This window comes from Coloeus monedula (genome assembly GCF_965178545.1).
Source record: "Coloeus monedula genome assembly, chromosome: 8".
NCBI lineage: Eukaryota > Metazoa > Chordata > Aves > Passeriformes > Corvidae > Coloeus > Coloeus monedula.
In genome coordinates, this window is record NC_138788.1 from 9,946,417 (window position 1) to 9,972,803 (window position 26,387).

Genomic DNA, 26,387 nt, shown 5'->3' on the forward strand with positions numbered 1-26,387 from the left:
GGCTCGGGGCACGGCGGGCGCACCGCCAGTATTTGCGGCAGGCTTGGGGAGCCCTGGGAATGGAGGTGCCCGGGGTGTCCGGCCACAGGTGTGGAGCTGCGCCTCCGTAGCCCCGGGCTTCCCCCGCAGGACTGTCGTGGAGCAACGCACACTGACACACCAAGCAAACCAGCACTGACAAAAAAACAACCCCCGAACCGATACTAATGCTTGTGGCCAAAGGCCAGAGGTGTCCCCTCACTCACCCACACAGGTGTGTCTTTAGCTGTTTATGTGTGTCTGCAGCTCTGCCAGGTGCCAGCTCCAGGGAACAGACAGGGGAGCTGGGCACGGCTGTGGTCACAGCCTAGCAACAACAAGTGGTGGGGAGGATTGGGTCAACATGATGGAGAGATTTTATTTTACTTGGAGAAAAAATTATTTTGACCAGAAGTGTTGGTTTTGGGGGTGGGTTTTTTTGTTTGTTTTGCATTTTCTTTCTTACTCCTCCTTAAGGTTTACGCAGCCCTAAGAGATTGACAGCTTTGGTTGTACCACAAACAGGACAAGTGCAAGTGCTTGAAGCAGTCTGGTGGGACAAGTGGGCAGGGGCAGAGGCAGAGAACACAGTGGAGCAGGCGGTTGGGAGCTGAAGATGCAAGCCAGGCACATTCCCTAAAAGCAGACAAGTGCCTGCCCATCCTGCTGCTTTGAAACCAAAGCTCTCCTCTTTGCCAGAGGCAAAAAAGCCCAAAGACACATGTAAAAGTGACTGCCTCCTGCTTGTGGAGCAGCTCAGTGCTGTAATTCTCAGGGGTCTGAGGACATGTGACTTACTATTTTTCTTTTTTTGACCTCATGCTTTCCAGCACAACCAAAGCATGTGGCCTATAGATCCACAGCTCTTGTTATATGTGTTATAGATTTAAAAGAAAAATCTAGAGTAGACACCCCAGCTGTAAGCAGAGATAGAGCCTATTGTGAGCTTCATGCTGTAGTAGCTTGGCTTTCTAATTGTATTTTGGGTTTTGGTGTGTGTTTTCCATGCTGTCTCTCCTCAGGGCCTATGATTCCTCCCCCAGCTTTTGAACAGAGCTTTGTTTTGTCCCTGCTGACTCTTGCTGTTAATACTTTACAGGACTTCCTAGTCTTGTCAGTCTTTTAGTGTCAAAGCAATAAACACGACAGATTTTCAGAATACACAGAGGTCCTCTGCTTCATCTCTGGCCTTTTACACTTACAAATTGCAAAGAAACCTGGTGTCTTGGTTTTTGAGACAAAACTTCAGGAGGAAACACTCCGGACTGAGTGTTCCTCCCCTTTTCTTCCATCAATGAGACAAATAGGTCACAAGGAGTGAAAGTGGGAAAAAGAAACCAAACTGTTTATTAACACACGAACAAAAGAGAGTAGAACAGGATAAAAAAACCCCTCAAAATACAGCAAATCCCCGGAGAGGGAACAGACACATGGGCTCGGACCAGCCGGGGCCACCCCGCGGGCCCGCTGGGGCCGCCCCTGCAGGCTCCCCGCACCGGCGAGGAGGGAAGGGAGGCAGTGAGGCAAGGGGAAGGAAAGGGAAAAAAGAACAAGAAAAAAACCAACAGAACCTTTTCCCAGCTGGCTGGAACACAAAGGAATCCCAGAAAAGCAGCACAGCGCTCCCGGAGCCCCCGGGCCGCTGGGCTGAGCCGTTCAACCGCCCCGCACCGGCCCTGGCTCCGCCCGGCCCCGGGTCCGGCTTAAAGGCACAGCGGCCTTGGGCACGGAGCGGACGGGTAAGGAATAAAGCGGCTTCAGAACGTCACCCCAGGACACCTGGATTCCAAGGAGCTCCGGGGTTTGGCTGCAGGGATGGAGGGGCTGGGTAGCTACAGCACAGGTCACGGGGGTCTAGAGTGGTGAGGAAGGGGCAGAAGCAGCTGGCCAAGCAGGAAAACCTTGTCCTGGGAAAGCCACCCACAGACACAGTTAAGCACTGTGAACAGTGAAGCAAGAGCTGATGCTGCTTGAAGACCAGCGTGGAGCCGTGGGTGAGGGGGCGGAAAAAACAAAGCACTGTCAGTAATGACCGACCTTCTTCCACCCTAGTCAATAGGGAGGGACAACAGCACATTGTGGAGACCAGAGAGAGCTGCTGAATCACTGTGAGGAAACAGCCAGGGAAAGACAAAACATCCCCTGGAGGACCACGTGGAGGTAGTTCATAACAAATCGCGGACTCTGGACACTGGCATCAGACTGAACCTGCTCCTTCCTGCCCCCGGGGCTGTGCTGCAGTGGGCTGCATGACGGGAGCTTGGCCAGAGGCTCTCTGTGACCCTGCCCATGGCCTGTGCCAATGGCATCCCGCTTCTCACCTCGTCTCCTTCCAGCCTGGTGGTGTCCAAAATCCACACAGCCCCTCTGCTGACTTGCAGCCTGCAGAAGGGTCCATTTGGTCGTCCTATAAAGCCGCCAGGCTGCCTGTGCCTGTCTGGTCACGTAACAAGCAATGACAAGGCATCGTTGCCAGCAGAAGCACACCATGCACAGAAGCACCTTTTGCAGATTTTTAAAAAATTTATTTATTAAAAAAACTCCTTGAAGTTGAAATACAGAGTAACTGGGAAAGAGTCTCACAACATAGTAATAAAACATCTTTATTGCCTCTTAAATATAATCTCTAAAACTATAAGCTTGTAATTCCTGTTAAATCTCACTTAATTGAATGGTCTTTATAGGCTTTCCTCATTAGAGAATGTACAGTGAATACCGGCAATAACACAAAACTGGGAAGACAGTGGTACAGGGAATGAATCTTTGGGGAACATTGCAGAACCTGCAGACACTCTGCCAGCAGAAGGTGGGTCCTTGCACAGGGCAGCAGGAGTGGGATCAGGGGCTGCATGTCCCCTCCCTCCAGCCAACTTATGGCCAAGGGACAAAGATGAGGTGATTGGACAGGTGAGAACCTGGGCCTCACGCCACAGTGCCCCAGGGGGAAGGATAAGCAAGAAAACAGTGGAGAAAAGGAAAGGTGTGACAGGAGAGGCAGCTGGGACTCTGCTGCACCTCTTGGCTACAGCTGCTGGCTCAGCTCACGGGTGACATGAGCCATGAGCCCTCTAGCTTCTAGGCAGATTGAACTGAAGTTAAAAAAGACAAGATTTTCCTTGTAAGTGGGTAATTTCTTGTTCAACCAGCTATCCCCTAAACTGATGAAGTCCTGGTGCAAAAAAGGGAATTATTTCAGATACTGGAGAGGAGATCCTGAGGGCCAGGTCTGCTGTTCAACTGAAATGACAGCTGGAGAGGTCTCATGAACCCCTTGAATCAACACGGTGTGTCCTGTCAGGTTTGTTCCCCATCTTGATGTTCCTGGTACCACGACAGCACAGCTTCTCTGCAGGGCCGGAGCTCAGAGAGAGGGTGCTGCTCCCCAGCCAGCGTGTTCGGTGCTGCCTTCTCCCCAGGGGATGGCAAACAGCCAGGCCCAGCTGAAAAACATTCCCTCAGAAACAAACATGAGGGGGAATCTGTGGGATAGATCCAGTGAAAAAAGTGCTCTGCTCTCGGTGCCTTTTTACTGTCACGTAACAGGAAAAAAACCTGTCAGCTGCCCTCCCAATCCCCTCCCATTAACTGTTGCGTAATTCACTCAAAAATACTGATAAGGAAAACCAGAATATTTTATGGAAACCTCCTTTTGCACACACCAGTTCCTGAAACAAGCCAGGAGAGGTGATGGAATATATTCCTTGACACCTTCTGCTAGCAGTGTACAACACCACATGATCTTTCCAGACACTTCCCTGACCAACATATGCAACTTTCCAGCACTTGTCTCTACGTTCCAGTTATCATTTGCCTCTCAGTTTTACCTTGTCTTCCCTGTGTTTTTATTCATGTCCTTCTCCTGCTGGGCTCCCGCTATTTTGGGGCGCCGTGTCAGAAGGAGGCAGTGCTGAGTGAGCGCTGCTATTGAACTTCTGTGCTCAAATCTTGCCCCCGCTGGTCCAGGGAAGGCTGAAGTGTCCCTCCTGTCCCTCCTCAGCAGGCAAGTCCAGGGCAGAAGCAAAGCACAGCATCATGTCGATGTGCTCTGGCAAAACCCAGCATAAGCTGCAGGAAAATGAAGAACTTCTCCAAGCCTGCCTGCTTACCTTTTGGGAATGAAGGTACTCAGGCCACGAGCACATCGCTCCGCCAGCTACTGCAAAGCACACTGTGCTCTGGGGACAGGAGAGTGTCACTGCTGTAGGAGACCTGCACCTCGAGTCAGTGCTACTGCCACAGCCAGGCCAATGTCTTCAAAAGTGGGCCTGGGGTTTAAAGTGATGGATTTTCGGACACCTCAAACCCACCTGCCAGACCAGGTCAGAAGCAGCATCCCCCAGGGCCTTGGCTGCAGAGCATCTTGTTTGAAAACCCAAACTCTGGGTAGACACCTCCAAACCAGGGGCAACTTGGAGCCCTGTTCACTTGGGGAGACTGTGGCTGGCACACTCAGCACTGTGGTCAGGCACAGCTGCACGGCCGAAGGAAATGCAGTCGCGACTGGACCCGGACTGCAGCGCTTCTGCGGGTGGGGTGACTCTGTAGCACATGGTACTTGCAGAGGGTGAGGGGTGGCTATCACAGTGAGAAGCTGCTCTGGTTCATGGGGTGCTGACACACACGGGAAAGAGACAGCACATAAAAACATCCATGCCTAGCCACAGTCTGCAGTCTCTGGGGGCTGTAGAGAGCACCTAGATGTGGGGCTCCCCAAAAGCTGCATTTCTCTTCTCAAATCTCATTTTGAGCTCTGACACGAGGGCATTGTGGGTGCTGCCGTGACATTTGTTCTTCTGTGGCTTGATTACATGCTTGGGAGTGAGGGAGCCAGACACAGTTGGCACCTGCCACCCTGGGGCATCGCTCCTGGGAGCCAGGGCGGGGGGTGGCGGGGGCAGGGGGGATGCCGGTGGCATGGGGACAACCTGGATGTTGTTGTTGCTGTTCTCATTGTGTAGGCTCTTGACCTCCTCTTCAATGACAAACTTCTCTGCAGCATTGCTGGGCCTCTTGAACTTCAGCCACTCCATCCTGACTGTCCGGGATGGCGGCATCTGCCTCTTTTTTATGATCCTTCTCACTGGCATGACTTTGTTGGACCGCTTGTTGCGCCAGAACATGGCAGTAGAGATCATGATAGTTATCAGCACCATTATGCCCATGACACCAGCTAGCACTCCTAAGGCTTTCATGGGGTTATCTTTAGTTTGCATCAAAAAGGCGGCCATAGGCCCTTTGTGAAGAGTCTGTAAAGGAGTACAAAGAAAACACATGACTTACTCTAAGGGACAGACAGTGACCCAGAAATTTCATTTGTCCAAAATATGTTACAAGCAGAACTGATGGATGGAAGTTGTCTCTAAAAAAACATGAGAGTCACAGAGCCAGTGCAGGGGTGGAGAATTTAGATGGGGCTGGAGACTGGGCAAACATTATAGTACTGTGAGGTAGATGACTTGAACACAAAAGCTTACAGAAGTATTGCCACCAAATTAGGACAGATTCCTGCATGTCACCATAGTGTTTAACTTGCAAGAATGGAGCAAGAAAATAATTGGCTCAATTATTGAGCATGGCATTGAAAAGGATTAGGGGAAAACTTCTGTTTATAAAATGTCAGTGTACAAATGAGTAGTTAGCAGATACGTGCTGCATTCTGTTTTCCAGTACTCTTTTACAGACATAACAAAACTCTTTGAGGTAGGGGAGATAAGTGGAGCTAAAGAGCTTTGTTTGTAGAAAGAAAAGAAATCAGCAATGACATAAGCTACATATGGCATATTAAGGACAAATGAATGGCCAGTTCACTTCCCAGCTTAGCACACTGTGCGTCTTGGAGGTCCCCGTATAATTTTGCGGATTTTGCCCTGCGGATGGAGCTTGGATCTTTTCACACTTTTCCAGTACATGATGGTGGAGATCACCATTGTAACAGAAATGGTGGAAAGGACGCCACTCATGCATATTCCATATATTGTCCATGGACGCTTCTTGAGGCCTAAAATATAGGATTTTACCCTGGACTTGATCTGGAAATATCAAAAATAAGAGAAATGGTCAACCCTCACGTGGTTATATTTGAAAGAGGCCAGTATCTATTATAAGTACAGCTGGGGAACTAGGCTGAAATGTGTACAGGATAGAGAGCCTATAAAATAAAGGGAGCTACGTGTTGAACTAGGCACAGGAGAGGAGGCAGCTGCAATGATGTTGAACTGAATCCAGAAACAGTAAAAGAAGTTAGGAAGCACATATAAGCACCTGGCTGATTGGGGAATAAAGGGTAGAGGCATGGCACATAGATCACCCTTATTCAGGGCGTGGTTGTCCATCCTTGGACTACATTTCCAAGAGAAGTTCATTGTGAATACAGGTGGTATCTGAAGAGACAGTAGTGCTATGCAAGGCCAGGAGATCCTTCAGAAATGGCACATTCATATGCAGGTTTGTTTACTGAGGGTTGGTCATAAAGTGATGTGTGGCTGCAGAAAGACAGGGCTACCCACTGTGCTCCATGGGGGAATCCTCACCCAAACTTCACATGTCTAGTAACAGGTGATCTGTGTTTTAGTGAGAGGTCTAAGCTCCAAGCTTTTGGTCAATGTGGAGAAAAGGACACCTCTGGAGCAGTAGTCACCATATGCTAAAATAGATATCAAAGACAGTGTGTATAAGGAGAGCCTTGTGACTAGCTTGAACTTGAACCTCTGACTTGTAGATCAGATGGATTTCCCTGTATGACTCTAAACTGGGACACCCATCTCTTTGCCCTCCCCAGTCTCTGGAGGAAGATGACTGAAAGTATCCCTGAGTGTGCTTTAGAGTACCTCTTGTCATTAATGTCACATCCATAAACTTGGGGCATGTAAATTAACTAATAAACACCTCCTTGTCTTCATTTCTGTGTTTTCACAACCTATCTCAAACACATTATCAAGCCCACTCTTCTCCTACCCTGAATGTGTCCCATTGCTAACAAGAAAGGGGCAAAGAAATGTTAGTGAAACTCACAGACCTTGTCATCGGGCAGGTAGGGATGAATTTTCATAATTTTGCTGTGCAGAGAGTTCTTCCAGTATTTAATTAGCAGTGGACCTGAACTAGAAACCAAAAGCAAAGCAGCCCATAACTCTGGTGGAGCTTAGATCCACATCAGCTTTGCTGTTCTGCATTACATGGATTTTTTTGTACTTAAATCCCATCAGATGATAGAAATTCTAACCTGGCTTACTTAACTTCATGTGAAAGTCAGATGAATTAAGTGTCAGATAAACCCTGCTAAGTAGTACATGACCTGAGTCCACCTGCTACGAGTTTTGTCAAAATCTATTTTATAGGAAGGCACCAATGGCTGAAGAGTATTTGACTAGGTATTTGAAAACCTTGAAGAAATGAGATTAGACAGAAGTACATGTTATCCGTGTGCTATGGCTGCAGAGGTAAGAACAGATGAAAATTGTATGGAGAGTTTTGGCATTTGGCTTTGTTCAATCCCATGGTCTCAGCAAGTCTGGCATCTGTTCAGAGATTTCAATGATGAAGAGATGATTAATACCAAAACTAAACCCATTAACAGCTGGTTCAGCCTCTATTCTAGTTACTTGACCTCTACTATACAAAGCTTTACCTGGAACTAGCCTTGGACAACAACTGTTCTGCATAAAAACATCCGGCATTTGGTAAGCACACAGTGGGAGTTTCTGTTTGTCATGGCCATGACACTGACAGGATAAATAGGAGGAATAACTTGCAATACAAGCCAGGAATGTCATCATCTTAGCCAGGCTGCAGAGGGACTTATGGGAAGTGCACATTTAAAACATCTTCAAGTCCTTGTGTTGATTACCAGCAGTGCCACAGAGGCGCCTCAACAAATAGTGCCACTTTGCAATTGCTGAAGCTGTTGTTTTTTCCTAAAAGGCATGCTGCATTTTGAAGAGTACTGGTTTTTCTGGTAAACATAAAATAAAAGCAGATACATGATGAGAGCTGTTCTATCTCTGTAGGCCAGGACCTGGAAGAAACATTCTCTTTCTTAACAGCCATCAAAGGAGTTAAAATATCACTGCTCACAGAAGATAATGCTCTGCTGGTTTTTTTTTTTTCTCTGGCAGCTTCTCAAGAGCCATCCTAATGCATGGGCTGCAGTGAGCAGAGCACGTGGGCCAAGTACCCAGAAGCTGGACCCAACAGGAATGTGGTTGAGCTGTTCAACCACAAGAGCAGCTAAGGCTCACCAGCTATATTTAGGAGTCTAAGTAAACCTGTTAAGGTTTACCTAGGCAAACCTGTTAAGAGCCCAAGCTATTGCAGATTATTTGTAGATGTGGCACTTAAGGGACATGGTTTTGTAATGGACTTGGCAGTGCTGGGTTAACAGTTGGACTCGATCTTAAATGATTCAATGGTTGTGTCACAGACAACTTGGGCTACGTGGACTTGAGGAAGTGCATCTGTAAAATAAACCAGCTGGTTCTGAGGAGCCCACTTCCCCACATTCAGTGTTTCTGGGGTTTTGTTCTAGCCTGGTTGCAGGGAGGGACTGCCTGTTAGTGCGCAGGCACACAAGGTGTGCTCCCCAAACACATTTTCCTCTGAAAGAAGTCCACCTTGTGTGCTTGGAGCTATGTGAGGCACAGGCCATCCCACATGTGTATGTGGGGTTATGAGGAGATTTGCTGCAGAAGTGACTCCTGATCCGAGGTAGAACACAAGCTGCCCCTGGAGTGCTTATCCCAAAGCTCAGTGCTATCACTGTACATGAAGGCTGTGTTTGCATCACTTTGCAATACAGGCACCAGCACAAGGCAAGAGTTCTCAAATCAAACCCATCTTTTTTTTAAGTCCATGGAACTGTGGAAAGAAGAGGCTTACTGCTCTGCAAATTTGGCAAGGGCTGTTCAGTACCATCAACAACAGTTCCCATGGTTGCAGTTAGTACGAGAGAGGAGAAGATCTCCATGTTACTTCAAAGATTTTTGTCAAACCTTTCAGTTAGGAGAATCTAAAACTGAGACTCACCAGCTATATTTAGAAGTCTAAATGAGTGGCCAAAGCTATCAAGAACTACAGATTATGCTGTCTAAATATGGACCTAAGCCTCAGTCCATGAAGAGGTGTAAATAAACCCCCCCTCTACATTTGCAGAACCTCAATGGAGTCATCAAGAGGCCGAGGGATGTCCCCATCAGGCCGACCTTCAGGGTCAGGAGTGGGAATCAGCCTTCTCTGAAAATCTCAGGCAGCAGGAATAGATTTCTGAGTGAGACATATGGATGGAAAAGACTGGCTTTTCCAGCATATGTTTTTTATTCTGTGAAAAGATATGTTTTATTTATTGTGAAAGGATAGGATATTAACAGATGCCCCTCAATACCAATTTCCATAAAATCAGACTTGGTTAAATTAAAAGGCCTTTGGATTTTTTTAGCACTGTATTATTCCAAGAGAAGAAGGCCCTTTTGATGTGCAATACTGCTGAACTTAGCCACAAGGCATCCATCTCGAAGAGCACAGACTTGTGCTAATTGCAATGGTAAACCTTAATCAGAAAATATGCCTGTTTAATTACTTACTGTGATTAACACTGCAGGAAACCTCTAGAGGATGCATTCAAAAATATCCTCCTTATCAAAATCAGTAATACATGAATGTCCACCAAACAGCGAAATAAGAGCCTTTGTACAGCTGGAGCACAGAGGGATGAAATGCACATTTGTAGCAGCCTCAGAGAAAGAGAGAAGGTGTGTGTATGCAATATCCCTACATGAAGAGATTGTTTGCTTCACAAAGTGTTAGCAGTGACTGTGCTGTCCTGGGACACAGGGAGTGACCAAGGGTTTTGGACACTGGCACTGCATCTCACATACATGCAAACTAAAATCTGTTTCTGCAAAAAAGATGTGGTGCTATGGGATAAAAAAACCCAACCCAACCAACCCAAATTGTTGCAAGCAATGGAAGAAGTAATGGAGATGTACAAAAGGTTACAGAGGATGTGACACCAGATTAGTAGCCCAGATCTTGCTGAAGAGACCTACTCTTCTGCTATCTCAGACTCTCTGTTGGGACTTGGCATCAAGAAGAGGAAGAAGGAAAAATCTGTGTGCGAGGAAATAAATCCGTGTCATCACAGCCCTCTCTGCTTCCCCTTTACACTTCATGAGGAGGGCTCTCCCTCACTTTGTGCCAAATAGGTACCCCTGGAGGGGGAGAAAAGGAGGCAGACAGGTGACTTCCTACAAGACACCATCTTTCACCAGGTACGGCCCCCAGCAGAGGAGGTGTGGGGCACCCTCTGCCACTCACACCCATCAGCCCCACACGCTGACAGAGAGGTTTCCAGCTCACCTGGGAAGGAAGGAAAGGCTGGCAGCCACCAGCAGGGACAGTGCCTGAGGACAGTGCCTGAGGACAGTGCCTGAGGACAGTGCCTGTGTCCACCTAGTGCCACACACTCCTGAAATGTGCAGCCTCTGAGAAGCATGGAAGCAAGGCAGGAAGGGCAAGTACTCCCACTGTTGGCTGCAGGCAGCAATTCTTGTTTTTTGTGTAAAACCCACCAAAACTTTGTTTCCATGAGAAATCCAAGTGTTAAGCAGTTCATTTCCTTAGTATCTGTAAGAATGGCTAAATCTCTACACTTACCACAGACACCCAGCATGCAGAGTCCCCCAACTCCACATGTCAGAGCCTTGCAGCAGCAAGCCCAGCCCACGCCCACATGGCTGGCTGGCCCCCACAGGCAGCCCCATGCCAGGCACTGCCCTGCTAGGGCAGACCCAAGTGCCCTGGCAGTCCAGCAGGCTCTGAACTGTGTACAAAAACTACCATACGAATGTGCCTCATAAGGAGTATCAGTGGAATAAGAGGGAACGGAGAAAACAGAGAAGGATTATAACGAACAAAAGAGCAGTGGGAGCATTGTGACCAAACAAAGAGAAGGCCAGCTGCTGTCTGTAGGATGAGATTTACATCTTTGCCCAGTATGTGTGTGGTCCAGAGACTGTCAGGCTAATGATGTGTTTCTCATCTACTTTAAAGTCCATTTCCTCCCTGCTGGTACCTACTTAAAGGCATGGCAAGGCAGTTACAATAAATAAGAATCGTGCAAGCATGCGCTGCGCACCATAAATCGCTGCTTGTTCTTCAGCTGATGTAAAAGCTGGACTAAGAAAAATCTCAACCTTTTATGTGTTGTGCAAGACTCTTTTACAGTCTTCTTGTTTCATCTGCTAATAATACTGCAATTATTAAACTCACAGCCAAAGTTCTATGTACTTTAAAGCATTTCTGTAAAGTTTTTTCTCACTTTTCTTATGTCACTTAGGTTGATTTATCTGATTTATTTCACTCTGACCCCAGCTATTTTCCACCATTTTTAGTAAATGAAAAAGATTTTTTCCTTCTCCTGGATGAAAATAAAAAAGCAGAAATTTAGCAGTTGGGATTTATCTTTACTCTCAGAAGTCTATAGACCTTAATTCATGTCTAACAATCTCTAACAAAAACCTCATCTCCCAGTTACATTATGCGCCTACCTTTCTATCTTTGCAATATTTCTGATCAAACTATCTTTCACATTTGTGGCTGTAGAATCCAACTTCACCACAAGGCTCTAGAAACACTCTACAAAACAGAGCTGGCGAGAAAGTCTCGGAAATGGAGCAAGCAATGTCTACTCCTTCGTGCCTCTCAGGATTCGTCTCCCATAAGGATTTTTCTAAAACACTTGCTTACCTCTTCTGTGATATCAATCTTCAGAACTGCCGTGGTACTGAAGGACGGGGAGCCTCGGTCTTTGGCCTGGACCACCAATGACCATATGCAGTCTTTATTTTTTGTGATGTTGTGGATGATGTCCAGAGAACGGATATAGGATTTCAGCTTGATTTCCCCAGTGCTTTGGTCTATGTCAAACACGTTGGCTGGATCTGCTTGCATGATGGAATAATCCACAATGTTGTTGGGTTCTTCTGCATCTTGGTCTATAGCCTGGCAGGGGAAGTGTAAAAAACAAAGGTGTTACTGTTTGTATCTTTGCCTGAGGACAGAAACCTTCTGAGTGTTCACTTGTGATAGTATCTGTGCCATGACTGGGCTGCTTTCATTTGATCTTGGAAGCGATGCTACATTTTCTAGTGAAAAACAGCAGGACTAGGCTTCTTTCTTTATAAGTGATTTCTATTTGAAATGAAATAAAATCAGAGGAAAAACTGAACTGTAACCTATCTGTAGAATGCAAATGGTCCTCAGCTGGGGAGCTTCTCACACAGAGTGGGGGACAAATGTGAAGTGATAAAGAACAATGGGATTAGCTCCATGCCATAAACTATTGCTGCTTCAATTTTCGTGCTGTGGTATTAATTCTACTAACATTAGGTGCTGTGTGATCAGACTTCATGATATGCATTCAAATGTGTGTAACATAGGATGTTCTGCTCGTTTGCCTGGGAATTGTTACTGCATTTTTTCACCTCCTGTTCCACACTGGCTCAATGAATACAGTTCTACAAAATGAAGGGAACTAAGTTGTGTGGTTGAACACAAAGGGGTGTCAAGAAGGTTAAGTGTTCAAAACCCTGTACTTTCATTGACTTATTTGGGCTTCTTGTGATCACTGTATAATCCAGGATCGTCCATCAGCTGATCATTCAAATATTGTAACAGGGCTTTTTATTCTGTCTATAGAATTTATTTCTCCTTCTCAGCAGTCAGTAAATACTATAATTCACACTTTAATCCATTTGGTACATCCAAATGGATGTGCAAAATAACACTGCAGGAAAAGGCATCTTTCAGACATTCATCGTGACCCCTGAGAGTAAACAGCAGAGCCAGGGCTTTTCCAAAGCACTCTGCTTTGTGACCCACAGTGCCCCTGCTTTGTGACACACGGTGCCATCTCTCACCTCTATCTTCACTGGTGACCCAATGATCATCGTCTTTTCCTGGATGTTTTCATTGAACTCTGGAGAGTGGTCATTGACATCTAGCACGGTGATAAACACTTCAGCCAAGCTGTATTTCCCATCTGTGTCCTCTGCTTTCACATAGAAATTATACTTTGAGTTCACTTCAGCATCTAGTACCGCCCAGGGCTGGGTGTAAATTATACCTGTTGATGGGTGGATTAGGAACCTGGAAAAGAAGCATGATAAGACTTTTGGGTTTTTCGGTCACTTAATGTGTGTTTACAGCCCACCTTTGCTCCAGGCTGTGAACACTGAAATCCTGTGCCCAGACACTGGTACTCTCCACCTAATTCCTCTCTGGCTGTTTCCAAATCCTTCACTCTACCTAGTTTTTGTCTAGTTCCTTTAGGCTTGAAAACCAGAGAACTATTAGTGTCTCATAGTTTTCTCTCTCTTGTGCCTTAGCCATTTTAGCTGCATTTTCCATTTAAAGTCTTTGTCCTCAGTAAATGCTCAGTGGGATGGCCTTCGCCCAGAGTGATTTCCTTGCATGAAAAGGAAGAACATTGAACCTATTTTTACTTTTTTTTCAGTTTAAAAGTACAGTGTAATAGATTATGTCCTGCATAAATTAAGATTGATTAATATCACCTAAATAGCTAAAAGAAGTGTGATATGTATCATATTTAGGCTCTTCACTTCTCAGAATGGGTAGGAAAAAATCTGCTCTCAAACCTCCCAAACTACAGGGCAAATTATCTTCTCCAAAAATAATCATTTTTTCATAGACTGACACTGGGATAGAGTGGGTGTTCAGATTTATCTGTTGCAAGTTCAATTTTACACATTTGTAATTACAGAGACACTGTCAAAAGTGTCAGCCCAAAGTCTGGATTTATAGAGAAGATACCAACACAGTGTCTTTAAAATGGACTGCCGGTGTAGGCTCCAAGCAGTGGAGCTTTTAACAGATGAAAGTTTTTATATACCCTTTGATCAATGTACAGGGTAGCAAAATATTGTCTGTGTTCCAACTGTGAATGCAATTGAGAGTGATTATAAAAGAGGCATTTAGCAATCCAGAATCTTCAGTTGTTCTCATAAGCCTGTTAAATACAAAGTTTTGATGAAATCCAAGATGTGGAGGTGGAAATAGCTGTGTAGGAGACAGTGCCCGTGCTAAGTGTCCCCTCAGCACACAGCCCAGCCTAACCATGCAAACAGCACTCTCATCATTCCCATTTTCATGGAAAAATAGAAGTGCTTCCACTGGCAGCTTGGATTACCAAAGGAGGATTACCATCGTATTGGTTTCATCTTCAACTGTTAACACTATTTCTCTTACTCCAGTATAACTCATCTTTCTGCCCATGCAACTGCACACCCACTGATGTAATATGCAAGACAGAATCATTGTGCCTCTAATTGAAGTTCTCCTATCTGCATTGAACTGTGTGTTCAGCAGATCTGGAGGTGCCAGGGCTAGAAAATCAATCCAGCCTTGCAGAGCTATGCCATTCTGGCACGAGGAAAACAAACAAAAATACTTAAGAAGGAAAAAGTTCACATCATAATTTTTTCATTCAACAGTGTAAGAACAGTGAGTCTGAGCATCCCCATAATGCCAATCAGAATAAAGTTGTGCTTACATTTTTTCCCGTAAATCCTTTGTCAACAACCTTCTCAAGTTTCTTTCCACCAGCTGCTACATTCTAAACCTAAGAGGTCTGCCTGCATGACATGACCTTTGCTTGCTTCTCTCTGTGCAGTTAGCAGCTAGCTTAAAGACTTAGTGAAGAGCTCAAAATAATCCATAGTGGAAATATGTGTGTCCTTCTGGCTACAGAAGAGGTTCACCCTTAACATCTTGGATTTTGGACTTTGATTGTGCCTCCTAAACGGCTTTCACCTTAACAAGAAGAGTTCAGCTTTAGCTCCAGGTGGATAATGTACAGAGAAAAACAGATTCTGGGGATGAGTGCCCGAAAAACTCATTCATTTCCAGCGTTCTGCCCTGCAGCCCTGCAACATCCAGCAGCTGCAGGTTTCAGCAGGAATATCTGTGGCAGCCGTGTTACTGATCCCAGCCACGTTTGGGAGCTGGGATGCACATGGTGTGAAGGAACCAGTGTTTCAAGATGTTCTACCCCCAGCACTGTCCCCAAAGAGAGGGAAAGGGAGGGAGGCATTATTAACAAATCAAGTAAGCATCGGATTCCCTTCTTTCCTGATGCAGGACTATGATGTTTAAATATATGAAAGGCTTTTAACACCCAACGCAGCTGACCTCCAAAGCTGAAGTTTATATCCTTGAATATCTTGTCTTCCTTGATTTATTTTGACAAGAGCTATTTGTACAGCCATGTGGAAAGGGAAGTGGAAAGAACAAGAGATTCTTTTTCTATAGAACTGGCTTTTCACAACTAGACCAAAGCCTCTCTTTCGCTAACAAGTGCTTTTCAAATGTTGATTGAACAAATCCTGTGTATTGACACTTCAGCTGCCTTATATCTCTTTGGGGGTTTGTGGGTAGAATTCCTTGGGTTCATGAAGCAGATGTTTAATGATGACACTAGCTTTACTGTTGTTGTGTTCACAGAACTCACAAAGAACATGGCATGAATGCTCTTGGAAATGAGCAGATCAAGAGTGACCCTGCCAGCTTTCTTTTGAAATTCTTGTAGAACTCTGCTTAGAGGTAATGTGGTTTTATTTATTTACTTGTTACTTACAGATCTGCTCCTGTTCCGTAGATAGAGTACTTGATTTCTCCCCAAAGCCCTGAATCTGGATCTGTAGCCTTAAGAAAAGAAAAAGAAGAGTTTTACTTTCCTAAAATGCAAAAAGAAAGGTTTCATTTTTCTTTTAACAACAGGCCCAAATGCTTTTCACTCCCTTTGCTGTCACATTTTTAGTGGGAAACTGCATGAGCAAATATGAACCTACAAAGTGCACAGCCTATCAGCAGGAAGTGTCACTTCCAGCCCCAGGCAGGCTGTCCCTGCCCGGGGGCTCTGGCAGGGAGAGTGACGCTAGATGGCCCCATCCATCCACAGTTACCTCACGCTCCTTTGATAGAGATGGAGATAATCTCAATGACATGAAAACACTGCCAGCTCTCAAACCTTCCTAATTATCAGTTAAACATTAACGAATATTCCCTAGACAAAATTATTTACTTTTATATAGAGTATTTTTAAGCTTCTGCTTGTTTAATTGATTCAATTTAAAGTAATAAATAACAAATGTTTCAATCTATACGTTGTATTTCAGCTTTGTTTATATTTTAATCACTCTTGTGCCTGTGTGACTTTTAATAATGCAAATACTACACCGGATGATATCTTTGTTTCATACTCTTGTTGACTTCCTTTCTTAGCTACGGATTAGGAAAGCTATTGATTTGGTAGCAGTTATTTCCATAAGCTCCTGCTTCTCTGATAGCTCTGAGGAGTGTTATCCTGTTACATCTGGCTATCAAAATTCATGGTAGCACTGGTTGATTCATTCATCTTCCTGTTTAAATATTTGAGAACTGGAACAATGTCTTTGATTACTGCATGATTAACATAACACACCTGCAGCCCTACTGATAGGTGTTGTTTTGTTCTTTGGCATGAGCTTGTCAGATTCTCCCACCCCATGATTTTGACCACAGCCTACTTTAGTACTGTCTAACTTTACTTAAAACATTTGCATATCTGGGACTTCCTCCAGAATTGCCATTCTGAGTACTTGCAACATCTTAGTTTTTCACATATAGTTGTGAATCTGGGTCAAGTACTGAGTTGACAGCACATGACTAAATTTTACATGGCCTACTCAGCTACATGGTCCTGTGCACTTTGGCTCAGAAGTCTTGTTGCTTCTGCAAAAATTTTTTAAATCTCTTTTTTTTTATGCTGTTCACCTCCTAGAATTTTTTAATTTCTATTACCTCAAATATACTAATGTTTAAGAGCCTCTAATAGCTTTCCTAGTAGTTTCATGTAATAACCTTTCCTCTATTTTTTATGCTTCACTTCTTTGATTCTTCCATCGCTAAAATTTGCCTTCAGCACTTTATTATTCTGATTATTTAATTTTCTTTCTTACTTGTTGCCAGCTTGTGCTGGAGATCTCTGGCAACCTGCCTCCATCATCCTTACCTGTGGGGCCTCTGCAAGGTGACTTGCATCACCCACTGAGCCCCAGGTAGCCAGGAGCTTTCTTGGCTTCGTGACATGAGGGCTGTTTCCAGTCCCAGCAGTTGCATTAGAGGGAGACAGCTGGAAATGCTCCTCCAGCACTCAGGGCCCATCTAATACCCTGAGTGTCTTTCTATGAAAGTGCAAGATACTGGAAAATCTATAGGGATACTTGTCCCACTGTGAGAAGATACATACATAGGGATCTCTTTTTCCCAGCCCTAAGCATTTTAATTTTATATCCTGGCCTTCACTGACTCTTTAATTACGCCTTTAGCAGCCAGGTTCCTCCCAAGAGGAGGAGACTAAGCAGCCATCTTGTTTTCTTTTCACTTATACTTAAGCAAGCAAATCCAGTAAATCCAATTCCACTTAGCTATAACTGAATCTTCCCTCTGGACACTGATTTGGCTGGGGCTTTCTTAATACTCAAAGGCCATGTGATTTGTCTTAAAAGCAGATGGCCCTTGTTGTTCTAAATAATATTTAAATTATATTTTTAAAAAGTCTAAAACTTTTTTTTTCCCCCAAGTGATTTTTTTTTTGCTGTTGATTCTGGAAAGGAATTGGAGTTTGGTCCGGAAGTCAAATGGCAGAGTAAGATTTGCTACTTGCCCCCGTCCACTATTTTTAAGGTACTTGAACTGTTTCCACAGACACCCAGAAAAAAGAACATATCTTAAGAGGTGAATGAAACTTACTGTAACAGCAACTACATTTGAGCCCCCTGGGGAGTTCTCTGGGATCCTGGCAATGTAGTAGTCAGAGGAGAACTTCGGGACATTGTCATTGGTGTCCAGCAAGCGAATCACTACGTCAGCTGTTGAGCTGAATTTCTCTGGTGTGTTCACCTCTATTGCAAGAAGCTAAGAACAGAAAAACAGGAGATCACTACAAAGCAGCTATTAGTTTTCTTAAAGGAGCTTCCTCCACCACCCATGGCACATTGGTGCATTTTAGCCTGGTTGGACCAGGCAGCTCAGAACCAGGGAGATGAAGAGCCAGGTCAGCGTGCGGCCTTGGCTTGTTTGTGCGTGCTTGTTGTGATGGGCAATCAAGCTGTGGGAAGAGGCCTTCAGACCTGTGTATTCATATTGGACTTCATGTGACAGATGTGATTAGTCATAATTAACCAACACACATCCAAAAGCCATAATAGAAGCCTACAAACAATCATCCCTGGGCAGCTCCTAGAACTTTGGGAAACATAAGCACTGAATTATTTGGAATAACCACACAAGTTTAATCGTGATCTTTTGTAGAGGAGGTTTTTTATCAGGAAAGAAGCCAGGAGCAATAATGTGCACCAAACAGGGTAAAAAGATGAGAGAACCAGTTGTTTTTAAGCAGCATTACCCCACCCCAAATGCTGGATGGTCAGGCATCAGGAATTTACAGCAGAATCCCATTTCCCAAAGATTGTGAGGACTCCTACCACTGACTTCGTGGGACTTCTACCCTCATTGCCTCATGCTGATTAGGACTTTATCAGATACTCATGGGGGCTTCTGAATTGCCTCACTGTCTCTGATGAGAACAGAGCTCTCTGACATCACACATTCTTGTAACTGCTCATCTGAAAGGACAGGCAATCCCATAGAGCAAACTGAGTGTCTCTATGGTATCTACTTGCTCCTTACTGAGCAAAATGTATTGGATTTGGGGAGCATCAGTAGGATGCCTCAGCTGGTAGAGCAGCAAGCTCAGGTGGTGTGTGGCTGAGCAAGAGAGACCAATTTCAGCGATGGGTACTGAGACACAGTGGCACCTTCACAGTGTCTGTCCCGGATGTCTGTTCCACGGGTGGCTGCATCACACAGGATCAGCACTAGGACATCATTCTTGGGCTCTGTAGGGGCTGAGCCCAAATGGCTAACAGTGGTATAATGTTTGGTTTTCATGCTTGGGCAGAAACCTAGTTAACACAAAGCAGGAGGGCTCTAGGAAGACAGCACACCGCTAACAGACTAGCGAGCAGGACGTGAACTGAGATATAAGAGGCTCAGCTGAAAAATCAGGCTGTGGGTTTTAATTCGCAGGAGACGTGTTCCAGGAGCTCCCCCAAAGAGGGGGAGTGCCTAAGTGAACTTCGGAAGGAGAAGCAGGGCTGCCACAGCACGCCCTGCTGCCCTGGTGCCGCGGCTGTGGGAGCTCCTCGTTCCGCGCCGCAGGTCCCGCGGGGCAGCCGGGTGATGCTCATCAGCAGTGGCACTGCCCTCTGGCTGGGGGACACACGCTGTGCTCCAGCCTCTGCTCTGCCAGATTTGGACACATTTGTAGCACCTCGAGGTGAAAGGGGAGGGTGGGGAGCTGTTCAAGTGGACAGGGAAAAGGCTATCTCAGTGTCGTCTCCTGGAGCTGCTCCGGCTGTGTGAACATTTATAATGGTTGGAAATAAAGAGAAGAAATGAACCTCGAAGGATTGCTTGCAATTACTGCAGGACACATCTGCTCTAAAAGGGGAGCCTGGTCACCACATTGCTGTGCTAACTTTTGTGTTTGGGAGTCTGAGGTGGTGTTACAGCAAAAGAAATTTTTGAAGGGACAGCCATACAGACATCAGCAAAAACCTCTTCATGAGAAATCTCAGCTCCTAAGGCAGTACAGAGGTAAAAATCTTAGTGCTGATTGTACACATGGAGCTATAATTAAATTATAACATTTGCAGTTAAATTGCCTTTGCTGCTGCAATCAGCCCATCTTAGTATACCTTATGAAAGCTTAGTATTTTTACTTTGTTTTCTACACTCATTTTTTATTCCCTCTCCTTTTAGCAGCCATAGTCCTGCTATGTCAACAACATCTACTGACAATGTCTTCCTTCAGGGAGGAAATTTCGTCAGCTTACTTGCCTGCAGTGTCTTATGCAGACCTGTATTTTTGTTTTATGCAGAGAGAAAAAAAATATCATAAAACTATTACTTCACAGGATTACATATCAACAACTAATACTTAAGTGCCAGAAGAGCAAACTGACATGTAATCTTAAAAGTGGTAGGTAAATTTTTAAAGTAGAGTTAGATTTTGGCAACTGAAGATAGTTGCAGCCTCACCCGGTCCCAGTCTGTGAGCGTCTGCAGCATGTCCAGGCTCCTGTCAGGGCACGATGTGCTCTGAGCCGAAGGAGAGGGAGGCAGGAGGTTTGCCCCCAAAGCATGGCAGCCCATAACAAGGTGGGACAGTAATATCTGGCCAATCTCTCAATTGGCCACTGGAGATGTGTGAATTACCATAGCTGCCATACTTTGGGAAACCCATTTGAGCTCGTGGACAGCTGAAAATGAAGGAAGTCCTGACTACCAACTACATTTAAGAGCCAGCACTAAATGGAAAATAGGTTTCTCTAGTAGCCTTTGCTTCAGAAAGTTTTTCAGTGCATCAGCCAGTCAAATTAGCTTTAATTGCTCTTTGGCATTTTACTCTTTAAACACAAACTAGAGGGGAGGGATCATTGCTTACAGAAAAAAACAAAAAACCTGAAAATAACCTCTCAAAACTGCTGTGAGATACACATTAAATAGAAATATATTTCGTCCAAAATTCTAACCAGAATGACTATACTGACAACTAAAACTGGATAGGAAGTAATTTGAACTTTGCAGGGAAATGCAGCCAGCAATGAGGTCTTTATAAAGTATTTGCTGCCGTATATTGCTACCATATCATCCAGCTGCACCTTCTCCATTTGGAATCCAGACAAAGGCTGCACTTTTAAAGCAAAGTCTTAGGGTCTCCAGTAGAAATAATTTTGGAAAGTCTTTCTTCAGTAGAAATAATTTCAAAAAGAAAAAAAAAAGGCGAATAACTGCTTAAGCTATAAAAATATATACCCTTTTTCCTGGTAATTAATTCTTTTGGTATTCATGGCAATCACATTAACTACTTTGATTTCTATTGGTATTCATGAGAAGCCCATGTGTAACTCCTTCACTGGTCTTTTGATAGTTTAACCTGAATAAATGTGCGCTTATTAGAATTAGTTTCAGTAGCACTTTATGGCCCTTTCAGAATCTTCCACTTTAATACAGTAATGATGCCTCATATTTTTGTAGCATCTATAACCTATAAAGCTCAAAATGTGTTAGGAACATTACAAGAAGAGACCTGAAACATACTGAAGTGAAACTTGCTAAAGACACAAAGCAAACCATATGGCAAGGGGGAGAACAAAACTCTGGAATTGTGGCTTTTGGACTGTGCAAAAATTGCCACTCTCTGTACATTACAAAACTAGCATATGTTAATACTTAGCTTGACAGTTTTGGCAAATTTTTTTTAAATGATTACAGAGATTGTCTATGCAATTCTTTGCAGAACTGAAACATCTACACTCATGTTCAGAGGCAGCTGACAGAAAACCAGACTACTTAATTATCTTGTTGATGAGCCAAAGAATCCATCAGGGAAGGTGATAATGCAAAATTCCAGCTTTTGGATGAAACTGGTTCTTGCATGGCTGGCTTAGAGCATGGGTGAGCTTCAGGTCAGCCTACAAATGGCCATATAGATAGATAGACTCTGACAAAGGCAGTGAGCAATTTTGGGGAATTATCTTCCAGTCAGCTGGGGTCTTCAGGCTGCCAACATTCAAAAGCATGATCATGAATGAAAGTACTTAGCACTAAGCAGGTAAAGTTCTAGCTGCAGAGAAATTAGGATTTAGTCCTGTGAATTTATCATTGTGAGTGCAGAAATAACCCTCAGGGTTCAGTGTAGGATGATTCAGAGCCACCAACATGTACAGTTTCCAGAGGGAGATAAAAATCAACATTTTGCACTGACTGGACTAAATCAGTCCACTGGTGCATCCATTAAACCTTTTTTGAAGGTGGTGAACCAGAGTCAGAAATGAGTTTTCCTTACATGGAATATCATGTCACTGATACTGCATCAGGCAGCTCCAGGTGGATTAAGAAGCTAAATCAGATCAGATACAAAAGCCATCATACACATAGTGTATACACTGAAAAAGAGAACCTGGAAAGCAGAAGTACCTTGAAGGTTAACACCTTGGAGCTTTCGTAGTCAATAGCAGCAGAATTTTCCACTATTATTGTAACCTGAGCCTCATTCAGGACAGTTTGAGGAACCACTCGGAAGATGCCACCAGGTCCAACAAGACGGAGGTTGAATTTAGCGTTGGCTCCCTGTGAATAAAAGCAGATATGGCACTGATTGTTTTCAGTGAATGGTTTTCATGAATTTTTTTCAGCCATCTTACAGCCTAGATTGCTCTGTTTTTTCAAACTATATAAAATGAGAATGAGTCTTACTGAGAGCCCTCTGCTCTCCATCCCCTGGACAGGAGACTGCTAAGAAGCTTAGCTGTATAATCCCTCCAGCCCTAGTCACAAGACAGACACAGCTTTTCTTGAAATAGATTGACAAGCTTGGTTATTCTTTCAGTCATAATGGAAAAACCCTGCAGCAGGCCTGGCTAAGAGAGGAATCTTGTGGCAAGCAGCCTTGGGCTTCGTGCCACACACTGGGAACTAGACAGAGATGACACCACGTGCATATTGGCAGCGAAGTCCTGCCTCTTCCTGCTTCCTACCAAAGAAAGACAACTTAACTGCTCGAGTAAGGACAGCGCAACCCTCACAAACCCAGTCTCACAGAATGGTTTGCTTGGAAGGGACCTTTAAGATCACCACATTTCAATCCCCCTGCCACAGGCAGGGACACCTTCTGCTAGACCAGGTTGCTCAGAGCCCCATCCAGCCTGGCCTCGAACACTTCCAGTGTCCAGCTTGTGTTCTAAGAACTCAAATGCTGTGTAAGTTGTTCTTTGTGCATTCTGCATGATGAAGATGCAGAATCGCAAAGATATGCAATTTCCAAACAGAGGTGGTACTCCACATTTTGCACTGACTGGATTAAGCCAGCCCAGAGATGCAAACACTAAATCTTTTGGAAGTTGATGCACTTGTGGAAAGAGTGGAGCTCCACTTGTGGAGAATAAAATCCGACACACACTTGACAGCTCCAGGTGAAGTGAGAAGGGAAATCCCAATTACACAGATAAACCTTCTAGCCAGAGAGTACATGGGAAGCAGCAGTATCTAAAAGGTTACCACCACTTGTGTGCAGGTTGGGAAGAGTGAGCCAGAGCCAACTGGCCAAGGCTAATTATTTTAAACCAAACTAGAGCACGTGAGAGAAAAGATGAAAGGGGGATTCTCATATTTCTGCCTTACAGGGAAGATGTGAAAATGAGCTGAGCCTACCTCACCAAACTCTCTGGGTTCACTAATTTCTCAGTGTCATGTTTACACTGTGACAAAAAGCCAGATTCACTGCCTGCCTGGTGCCACGTTCTCCCTGTAGCATGAATCTTGAGATGATGAATTTCTAATAATAACTTTCAAACAGGACAACTTTACTTTCAGCTGTATCCCTGGAGAGCTTGTTATGAGCAGTTCTTGAGCAGCCCTAGCTCATGTCAAGAGAAAAAGTTTACAGCAGTAGTCCCTTAAGGAAAACAGAATGACCTTGGATCCAAACTCAGTGGTCTGTGTTGTCTGGTCACATGAACGCACCCCCCAGCCACAGAGATGATAACAGGCTCTCTTTTGCTGGATAGTAAAGCCAAACACACAAAGCCAGAGCTGCTGGACTATGGAAAATAGTGCTGATGGGAAGAGTGGACAATCTGACAATATAAAGTCCTCTGCACATGGGACTGTACATGACTAGAAGGGTGGCATGGGATAGAGAGAGAACTGCCTCCCTCCAACAGCTGAGTGATTGCTGCCAGTGATGCCCATTGAACCTGTCTCCGAGCAGACAGCCATGGGACACAGGAATGGCTGGAGGAACAGCAGCACTGAGCCCTAAGCCCTGTCAAAAAGGTCTGGGGAAGAAGTTTCTGTATAATTTTCTTGCAAGTAAGCATGGCATTTCCGTCGAACTGTAGGCCTAAACCAGACCTTCACCACAGCTTCCTCCTCCTCACTTGTATCATCTACTCCCCCAGAAGAAAGAGTCTCTAGTAGCTGTGACAGAGACATGTTTAATTTTCTTCTCTACATAGTCATCTTGCATGGAAGGGAAAACATTGCATTTTTTGCCTTAAAAGAAAAGCAACCCATCCCCCCTAGAGTGATGCCTTACACTGTACTAGGAAGCTTCTTGAGAAATCTATACAGTGTATTTATCAGTGTTTTCTGCTTATTTTATAGCCTAACTTGCAGCCTGAATATTTTGTCAGCCTAGATATATATTTTGTCTCTAAAGGGAAGAGATGGGTTTTGTTTCTCCCCTTCTGCAGCACCATCCCCTGTGTCAATAGCAGGATAGACGTAGCGCTGCTTTGAAAGCAGTCATTTATCTGCTTGCTGCAGAGCAGCAGGAGGGAGGGGGAAGAAGCCAGTGGGTTTGATAAAGTACAATACCATCAAACCAGCACAATACTGAGCACAGTTACTGAAGAGAGCTCTTTCCAATAGTAATACAATTCTCAGATGCATTAAGTTTTTTCTTGTCACTATCTAACCTGAGGCTAACTCAGATGGATGTCATTCATACAGTATTTAGCTTAGGGGTCCCTATAGCAACCATTGCCATAGTACCTACAGGCATCACAGGTCAGTTAGACAGCAGGCTGAGATGGATGGAGTCTTCTTTCCTTTTCCTTTATCTGGTTAGACTTAGTTTGGCTCTGGCATAATTTTTAAGGCTTCCTAAAAATATCACTCCAGTGGGAATGACTTATCAAAGCATGCACTGCAGACCCTGACTGTAACATAAGGGCCAGAAGAAGATACAGACAGCAATTGCACCTGAAATTACTACAGGGCTTGAAATCTCCAAGAAAATCTTCAAAGGGAGTACGTTCTTGGACAATACACTGGTAACAACTGAACACAACCATTAGTTGGGGAATTTCGTAAGGACTGTTCAACTTCGGTTGCCAAAAGAACTGGGCTGCAGGTTTAGGACCACCCTTCCCATTGACACAGCAGTATATGACAGACTAACTGTACTCCTGGGTCCAGGCTCTCTGTGGTATTGGACCCTGCAACTACTTTGTCTGTCCTAGGCTTTTAGGGAATGCAGGTGAAACAGGTGAGTTTCTAAAATGACATTTCCCCATTGGACAGCTCTTTCTAGTCTTTGGGAAAATAGGACAGGAATACTGAAAGTCCTCATAGTTTCCATTTACCTGATCTGAATCATTGACTGTAATCTTCAATCCTCTTAAGATTTCACCCTCCGGGGGATGCTCGTACATGGTCAGTTCAAACCTGTTCTGGGGACCATTTTCTCCATAGAATGTTGGTGGATGGTTGTTGAGGTCGACCACCCGTATGACCACCATGGCAAATACATGGTCAGAGGTGTCACCTTCCTGGCTGATTTCCGATGCCTGCAGCAGGCAGGAGGAAGAAAAGAATGATGAGGGTGTTTTCTCTTTCTTCAAATTTGTGTTCAGGTATTATTCCACATTTACAAAGCACTCTAACCCATTAACTTGTAGGAAGATTCACAGACTTATATTTCCCTAAAACCTCAGTCCATTTCACACTGAAGTTTATGATGATTAGAAAATTATGGTAATAAACCAGTCCCAACAAAACCCCAGTTGATTCTCCTTCTAATTTTGTGATCCTAGTTTACTCACTCTAGGTGAAAACAGTTCTCTAAAAACAAATAATCCAATAGAGGCAAGGTAATTGCTTGCCTAAAGTGTTGATAGAATAGAAAAGGAAGACAATGTTTAAATTTGCTGTGGTACCACAAGCAGTTCATTGTCTCATTGCTGCAAGGACTGCAGCCTTGAATACTGTGAGAAAAAATGTACTTGTGGCATTTAGGTAAATATTCGAAAAGGTACATTTTTTTTGAGATTTAGTCTCTGATTCACAGTTCTGCTGTGATGTTTAGATAAGCTTAATTTAAAGTGGATATAGTTTAGACAGACAGGCAAACCTAGCTGGTGTTTTTCTGAACCGAAAGAACAGATCTGTCTGGATTTCAACAACTGCAACATGCAGCCTGATTCACTGGATTGAACCTAAGACATTTCCTCTGCCAGGACAGAAACTGGCTGGTAACAACAGCTATATCTAACATGCCTTTTTGCTCAAAGGGCTCAAAACCAAAGGCAATTTCTCTGAAGATGCTAGTCTGGCAACTGAGGTGCCTGTCACTACGTACGCTGGGTAATATAACACCCTTTTGGTGCCTCTAGCACATTTTTCAGCCTGCATGAGCTCTGGGTCACCACATACATAGTGAGGAGATCAGGAAAACTTGCAAGGCTTTA

General features: G+C 44.4%; 1 protein-coding gene across 1 annotated transcript in view; it reads right to left on the bottom strand.

Annotated features, from left to right (window-relative positions):
• Positions 1-4,712: 4,712 nt before the first annotated feature.
• CDHR1 (cadherin related family member 1) overlaps positions 4,713-26,387 on the bottom strand; it is a gene marked incomplete at both ends in the record, with an annotated part of 43,010 nt that continues 21,335 nt past the window's right edge. The window contains 7 exons of the mRNA XM_082286671.1: positions 4,713-5,264; positions 11,758-12,012; positions 12,930-13,158; positions 15,665-15,732; positions 17,821-17,985; positions 22,114-22,266; positions 25,284-25,487. Of these exons, the coding sequence (XP_082142797.1) occupies positions 4,713-5,264; positions 11,758-12,012; positions 12,930-13,158; positions 15,665-15,732; positions 17,821-17,985; positions 22,114-22,266; positions 25,284-25,487 (1,626 nt within the window). The remainder of the gene's footprint in view (positions 5,265-11,757; positions 12,013-12,929; positions 13,159-15,664; positions 15,733-17,820; positions 17,986-22,113; positions 22,267-25,283; positions 25,488-26,387) is intronic.